At 33.1% G+C, this 7,340-nt stretch overlaps 1 protein-coding gene across 5 annotated transcripts; it reads left to right on the top strand.

The window, feature by feature from the left end:
- Nucleotides 1-621: 621 nt before the first annotated feature.
- LOC133676206 (uncharacterized) lies at nucleotides 622-6,261 on the top strand. Of its 5 annotated transcripts, none has more exons than XM_062097826.1 (16): nucleotides 622-822; nucleotides 1,056-1,170; nucleotides 1,441-1,538; nucleotides 1,655-1,755; nucleotides 1,846-1,924; nucleotides 2,097-2,157; nucleotides 2,374-2,420; nucleotides 2,543-2,635; nucleotides 2,998-3,088; nucleotides 3,381-3,429; nucleotides 4,291-4,419; nucleotides 4,509-4,656; nucleotides 5,198-5,290; nucleotides 5,418-5,486; nucleotides 5,849-5,891; nucleotides 5,996-6,261. In XM_062097826.1, exons 2-16 carry the CDS (start codon nucleotides 1,113-1,115, stop codon nucleotides 6,094-6,096), a joined length of 1,260 nt encoding a protein of 419 aa, XP_061953810.1. In that variant the 5' UTR covers nucleotides 622-822; nucleotides 1,056-1,112; the 3' UTR covers nucleotides 6,097-6,261. The 5 variants fall into 5 exon arrangements, with proteins under 5 accessions (XP_061953810.1, XP_061953808.1, XP_061953811.1 ...); XM_062097824.1 differs by having other exon boundaries at nucleotides 1,025-1,170; XM_062097827.1 differs by having other exon boundaries at nucleotides 623-822; nucleotides 1,111-1,170.
- Nucleotides 6,262-7,340: the final 1,079 nt, after the last annotated feature.

Raw genomic sequence — 7,340 nt, 5'->3', positions numbered from 1 at the left:
ACTGAGCTAGACCCTCAAGTGCATAGATTCACTTTTGATCAGACTCATGGTGGTGAAGACGCAAATAAAATGACTAATCAATGCTTATACATTAAAAGAAAAGAATAAATGAAATGAGATCCACGTGAAGATAACTGGCTCTATCAATTATTGTCATCATTTTCTAATGTGAAGCCAATCAAAGATATATTTGAATAGCAATTCAGGTCGTGGCTAGCGGTCGTGATAAGGATTTTTTTTTAATTTGAGTGTGATTTTTTTTTAATTTGAGTGTGATTTTTTTTTATATCTGTTATGATATCTTATCTATTTATTAAATTTATAAAATATTTAATAAATTTAAAAATTAATCACAATGCACATGCATGGACGTACACTAACTCGAACACTTTAAATTATATATATATATATATATATATATATATATATATATATATATAAATAAATAAAAGGGTATTTGAATAGTGTCTACTACTCTACCCATATATTCTTGATGAAACTAGATGTACCCTCTTAGGAATCAAGAATATTCTTGAATAAAAATAAAAAAATAAAAAGAAAGAGGAAGAGGAAGGCTCCTGATCTAGCTGTCAAGTTGTGATAGTTTAGACGAGTGGACCAGAATGAATTTGTCCTCACTCCCAAGGCTCCATCTTTCACCAAAAAGCGGAGATACATTTACTTCCGATACAACAAAAAACACGGAGCACTACTACTAGTCGGAGCACTAGTTGTCCAGCTCCACGAAACTTCCGTTACTCCTTTCCTCTCCCTTGACAACTCTCTAAGACTAAAGAGCAGCTGCGTACTTGCCGGTAGCTAGTGAGTGGTCTTTGCTTTGCCCTCTCTTTTTAACTCTTTTCACTCGTACGTCACTGCACTGGATCTTAAAAATTCATTGCATACTTGTTGCCAAAAAAAAAAAGTAGCAACATATTTTTGGTCTATTTATTGTTACTGTGTTGGATTCAATGGTCACATGCTTTTAATGTTGTTGTTTTTGTCGTCGCACAATTGAGTATAGCCTGTATACACATACATAAATGAATAAATAGGCAGGATTTATTGAAGAATTTGTGAGATCTGGGATTGTTGTTTTGATTGAAGAAGATATGGGTAGCTCAGAGGAGAGAGTTGTTGCTGTTATCATGGTTGGCGGACCTACTAAAGGTATCATCTCTTCTTCTTTTGTATTCAATTGCTCTATCACAGTTTGATTTCTATCTGGGAATTCTCAATTTTGATTGTTTGATTGCATGCAATGCAACTGAATGTTCATTTTATAATTAATTGACCGGACCCTTTTGCAGGATTCTTTTGATTTTTTTTTTATTTCTGTTGAAATTTTGAATCTTTTGGTGCAAATAATGAAACCCAGTTCTTAGTTTGTTTGATTTTTCTTCATTCAATTGAGCTGAGTTGGAATATGAAATGTTGCAGGTACTAGATTCAGGCCATTGTCATTGAATATTCCAAAGCCTCTTTTTCCTTTAGCTGGACAGCCAATGGTTCACCATCCAATCTCTGCTTGTAAAAAGGTATTTATTTTATTCTTAAAGCAATGATTGAATTTTATTAGTTTGATTTTGAGTTCGTTTGTTTCTTTGTTAGCATAGAAGATTGTTGAGTCATTCAGATTGCATCTCTGTTTCAGATTCCAAACTTGGCACAGATCTATCTTGTTGGTTTCTACGAGGAACGAGAGTTTGCTTTGTATGTTTCCTCAATCTCCAATGAGCTGAAAGTTCCTGTTAGGTAAAGTGACTTGATGGTCTTTCTTGGTTTTTTGCTTTTGATTCTGTAGTTGTGGTTTTCTGTTTTTAATGATCAAATCTGTGCTTGTAGATATTTGCGGGAAGACAAGCCACATGGTTCTGCCGGTGGGCTTTATAACTTCAGAGACCTAATCATGGAAGATAGCCCAGTTAACATCTCAGCCTAAACTTTTCTATCGGCATGCACATCTGTCTCCTATTTTCCATATTTTCTTTGCATGCTCTTATGTGAACATGTATAGGTGCTATCATTTTCTGGAGATATAGATGGATGTCTTGTACTCCAAAATTTAGTACTGATGTTTGGTTATCATTTCGCAGTCCCATATCTTTCTATTGAATTGTGATGTTTGCTGCAGTTTTCCACTCCCAGAAATGCTTGGTAATCCACTTATCCAAATTGGATTCTTCTTAACTCCTTGAATTTGTATGAACTCATTAATAAATTCTTCTTCAGAATATCATGTAAATCCTCATGGAGCATGGGAAAATTATTTTTATGTTGCAAGTATATTATTTTTTAACCAGGGGCAGTTCTTATTTTATATTTTATGTAGCAGAAGCACTAATTACCTTATATCACCTACAATGTTTGCAGAGGCCCACAGAACACATGGTGGGATGGGAACTATCCTAGTAATCAAGGTTGGTTGAATGCAAAAGATGATAGCCAAGGAAAATTTTTCAGAGTTTGATATTCCAGCAGTAGGATTGTCCTCTGTTTGTCTACAAGATTTTTGTGCTCCATTATTGTTTTCTACATGCAGGTCTCTGCTGAGTCAGCCAGCCAGTTTGGCGAATTGGTAGCTGATCCTGACACCAATGAGTTGTTGCATTACACAGAGAAGCCTGAAACTTTTGTAAGTACAAGTTCAGATATACTCTTAATATTTAGGGAATTTCAGTGCTTCCACTATTTCTTGAATGATTGATTAAAGATGGATCTGGTTCAACCTTTTTAGCTTTTGCTTTTCATGCGACTTATCTTTTCTGGTTTTCTTTTTTTTTTTTACTGTAAAGTAAAATCAATACGTTTTCGGAATACCATATTGCTAGTACATAACCAAACATCAACTTTTTCTTTTCTTTTCTTTTCTTTTATTGAAGTACGAAAGGCTTAAAATTTCATTGAATTGAATGGTGATGTCTGTTACTATCTACTACCCATTCACTTTCATTGGGTTTTTCTTTTTTTTTTGTTTGATGTTATGTTTTGATGCAGGTAAGTGACCGAATAAATTGCGGTGTTTATGTGTTTACACCAGAAATATTCACAGCCATCCAGGATGTTTCTTCTCAACGGAAAGACAGAGGTATGCAATATGGTGTTTGGCCTGTAGGGTGCTGGTGTGTGATTAATTTAGAAATTCCAGAATTCTGTGGTTCTTTTGTTAAAACAACTTGAATATATTAGTGTAGCCTGTTTCAGCAATAACCAAGGGTTTCACAATTCATCATGAAAACCTGCATCAACTAAAAATCTTTTGACCCTAAAGCTTGCCATATCCTGGCATGTTTTTTTAGAATATGATAGCATTCTATGTAACTATGGATAGTCTTGATTATCGCTTGTGAAAAATTTGAACTCTGTTTTACCATTTGCAGCTAATCTGAGACGTATTTCCAGCTTCGAAGCCCTCCAATCAGCTACAAGGTTTGTCCTTACTCATGGTTTGGACTTTCCCTACTTTTTCATCCTTTTATCTTGGAATTACTGACTCTAGGTTGAGCATTGCTAGTATAATAATTTCACTTTAAACTATTATGATAAATTTATTGAAATGAAGTTCAACAAATGTTTTGTCTTTTGTTTTTATTCTAACATACAGCATTATTTTACTTGTTAAAGTTGGTAATTTGATTTCAAAATATAATTGAACTGTTGTTGACTATGTCAATCTGGTTACATGTAAAGAAGCTATCAACTGGGATGTTCCAAACAATCCATAAGATGCATATACCTGTGCTGTAACTCACTGGTTTGAAAACCATCAATTACAATGCTTGTGTAATGGACTAAGAGTGGATCTATTTTCTTTCTTTCTTTCTTGGGCCTCTTTAGTTGTTGAATTGACTAAAATTTAGACTGGTGCATGACAATAATCATATATTTGTTTATGTATCTATGTAGATGAGTGATTTGGAGAGTGACTGTTCCAGCATGTTCTTTTGTCATGATTGATTATTTATTGCCATGGGATTTGCAACTGCATCTTGATCTTGTTTGAAGAGTCAAGTAGTCAACAGGTCTTCAGTATAACAAGAAAATTCAATTTGTACAAGTCAATTGGAATACAGATTCACTGCGGTAATATGAACTTCATTGTTTAAGTTGCAATAAACATCCTCTAATATCCGTACTAATATTTTGGGAGAGTCATCCTTGGTAGTTTTAACAAAAATTTGTCTTAGCCTTTTCTTTTCCTTTCTCGACTTGCTAGAATATTGTTGTTATTGCTTAATCATGGATTTGATAGAACCCAATATTTACCACCACTTCCTGCCCTTATGCAAGTTCCCTTAACAGGAGTCTTCCAACCGATTTTGTAAGATTGGATCAGGATATCCTGTCACCCCTTGCAGGAAAAAAGCAGCTATATACATATGAAACCATGGACTTCTGGGAACAAATCAAAACTCCTGGGTAAGACAATGCTTACACAATATGTTAGTATCTTCTTTTCCATCTTTAACCATTCACCCTATGTGATTTTTACCAAATCTGCACTGCAGAATGTCTCTAAAGTGCTCTGGTTTATATCTTGCCCAATTCCGATTCACCTCACCCCATCTTTTGGCTGGTGGTGATGGCTCAAAGACTGCTGCCATTGTTGATGATGTTTATATTCATCCATCAGCAAAAGTACATCCAACTGCTAAGGCAAGTTTTCCATCTTGTTTATGATACAGAACTATGGGTACACTATTACTGTTGGCCGATGCAATCCTTTTAGAATAATCCTTTTTGTTCCTTTCTGTTTATAAGTTAGTAATTACTTTTTTTTATCCATGGAATGCATATTAGTACTCTGTTTGTCCCTTTATGGTTTGATTAGGTGATGAGAACTAGGTGTGCATGCCTCTAGATCACCTTAAAAAACCTAGTTTCTTTATTCATCTATTATGATGCAAAATGATTGTTGCCGGCATACTCTTTTCCTGTTGGAGTAGAAAATGATTTACAAACAAACAAATCATACTGAAACTCCATACAAGTTGATGTGTGAAATAATAAGCGGTAAAACTGTGGGTCTTGCAAATAAGAAATGATTGGTCAAACATGAAAAAATTGTAACTGCTACATTAGTTTTTATGATATGTTTGTTTCTATAGCCTTACTCCTTCCTGTTGTATTTACCTTTTCTTTCTCCTTCATCTAATTCATATATGATACTGACCTTTCGTGGAATGTGATGAAACAGATTGGTCCCAATGTCTCTATATCCGCTAATGCTCGTATAGGACCAGGTGCAAGACTCATCTGTTGTATCATCCTAGATGATGTTGAAGTCATGGTAGGAAACTGAAATAAGGGATTTACTGGATTAGATTGCTATTTTATACAAAAAAAATTAGGGTGAGGTTGTGGAGGGGCCACTTAACATATCTCAAATTTGATGGTATGCTTGTTTCATTTATCAGGAAAATGCAGTTGTCATTCATTCAATTGTCGGGTGGAAGTCTTCCATTGGGAGATGGTCCCGTGTCCAGGCAAGTTTCCTGTTATATTTTAGTTGCATGATACATCTGTTATTTGCTACTTTCCCAATGTTCTTTTCTTCAATCAGTATCCCGACAATGTAACAAAGGCAGGCATCATATTCGTATGGTGGTGTTTTTCTCAATATCTGTAATACCATTATAATATCAGTGTCTTGTTTGATGTTGTGCTAGTACCTTTTTTCCCCCTCTTACAAACATTTTCTGAAATCTTCTCTCTATCTTGTCCAAATTTGTGTGATATGATACATCTAATGGTTCTTATTACTACCACTAGGGTCTGTTCCTTAATCAGCTTGCTTTCGCTTTAATCCATGGTAAGATTTATTATGTTTAATGAACTGATTACACAGGCTGAAGGGGACTACAACGCCAAGCTTGGGGTTACAATTCTTGGTACTTTCTTTATGCATAAACCCTGTTTTCCCTTACCAGTCCATTTCCATTTTTTAGGGACATTGTTTCTCTGCACAATCTCAATTTTCTTTTCCTTGATCCAGGCGAAGCTGTTACTGTTGAAGATGAAGTGGTGGTGGTTAACAGCATTGTCCTCCCGAACAAGACACTCAATGTTAGTGTTCAGGAGGAAATTATTTTGTAGTAGACCTGGATGGCTCCGATGTCCATTTCTGCCTCCTCTCTTTCACCGGGAATCCAATATTTTTAAACAGTTTATTATCAAGGTTGTAAATTGAAATTTGCGAATTACAATAATAAGAAATTTATTAAAAAAATAAAGAACAAGAACATGCATATTCAGAATAAATTCATATCTTTTCTTATATATATTTTTTCAATCCTTAAAATACAAAACAAGTAATTTATTTATAGAAGAAGAAATAAGAAGATTAAGGACACTAAGAAATTCAAGTGTCAAGAAAAAATAAAAAGACTAAATTTAAGAGTCATGAATTCTAAGAGATTTTAATGAATATTTAATATATATAATTATAGATTTTTTTAACACTTTTCTTTGAATGATCTTGTACTAAAATTTAGTCAGGAAAGCAAAGGAAAAAGAGTGCAATATTTTTGTGTGGTTTTTTAATACTTTAGAATTCAATAAAAGAATTAATGTAGATATTTTAATATCTATATTTGAATATTTTATAATTTTTAAAAATATCAAATTATCTCATTAAAACCTTATAAAGTAAAATTTAATGGGAAAATCTAAGCAAAGAAAAAAAGTATAATTTATATTAGTTTCACCTTAAAAATACATGTCTTATGATAAATATTTAAGATAACACATTCCAATATTATGATAAAAATTTTGTAAATAAGTTTATTAAATTATCACTTGATCTAATTTGCTTGATATTAATTTCTCTTCTGTTAAAGCTTATGAGTATAAAAGAACTTTAATAATATATGATTTGTTTTGTCTCTTTTAATATAATCTCCTCTAAGTTTAGTGATGCAGGCAGCATTATCTTCAAATAATATTGCGGGATTATCTTTAATGGTTGACAATCCACATTTTTTTCTTTATATGCTAGATAATTAACTTTAGCCATATACATTTTTTACTTGGTTCATGGATTACAATAATTTCTGAATGATTTGACGAAGTAGCTATTTTTGTTTGTTTGACAAATCTTCAAGAAATTACAGTACCTCCATAGGTAAATAAATAACATGTTTATGATCTTTCTTTATAGGGATCAAAGAGATAACCTGCATTTGCATATCCAATCAATTGTGAATTTGATCCATTATAAAATAACCTCATTTTAGTTGTTCCACGGAGATAGTGAAGTATATCTTTGATCTCATTCCAATGTCTTTTTGTGAGAGTGAAACTGTATCTTGCCAATAAATTGAGTGTAAAAACTATATTTA

This window comes from Populus nigra, chromosome 16 (assembly GCF_951802175.1).
Source record: "Populus nigra chromosome 16, ddPopNigr1.1, whole genome shotgun sequence".
NCBI lineage: Eukaryota > Viridiplantae > Streptophyta > Magnoliopsida > Malpighiales > Salicaceae > Populus > Populus nigra.
Note: the sequence above shows the minus strand (reverse complement) of the source record. Positions and strands in the feature narration are given on the sequence as shown.